This window comes from Penaeus monodon, chromosome 23 (genome assembly GCF_015228065.2).
Source record: "Penaeus monodon isolate SGIC_2016 chromosome 23, NSTDA_Pmon_1, whole genome shotgun sequence".
In the NCBI taxonomy this organism is placed as follows: domain Eukaryota; kingdom Metazoa; phylum Arthropoda; class Malacostraca; order Decapoda; family Penaeidae; genus Penaeus; species Penaeus monodon.
In genome coordinates this window covers 27,224,984-27,225,201 of record NC_051408.1, presented here as the reverse complement: position 1 = coordinate 27,225,201, position 218 = coordinate 27,224,984, and the positions used below count along the sequence as shown (strand labels likewise).

The 218-nt window shown below is 58.3% G+C and overlaps 1 protein-coding gene across 1 annotated transcript in view; it reads right to left on the bottom strand.

Moving 5' to 3' along the window:
* Positions 1-218, bottom strand: part of LOC119587908 — a gene marked incomplete at its 3' end in the record, with an annotated part of 28,342 nt that overhangs the window by 12,407 nt on the left and 15,717 nt on the right. Inside the window, 1 exon segment of the mRNA XM_037936617.1 lies at positions 39-193. Coding sequence (XP_037792545.1) covers positions 39-193 — 155 coding nt within the window.

The window sequence follows — 218 nt, the reverse complement described above, 5'->3', positions numbered from 1 at the left end:
GACGCAGGAAGCCATAGCTCCTCCAGATCCGCCCTCACTCTCAGATGCCGAAAAGAGGCACAGGAACCCGACGGCGCACTGCTTGCCCGTCAGCTCGGCCCTCTGGTGCACGAAGCTCACTGCCCGTAGGGCCGCTTGGCTCACGTCCTCGCCCGGAATTTCGCCCTTGCAATATTTCCTTTTGAATTTGCCTCTGGAATGGAGGATCTGAATTAGGT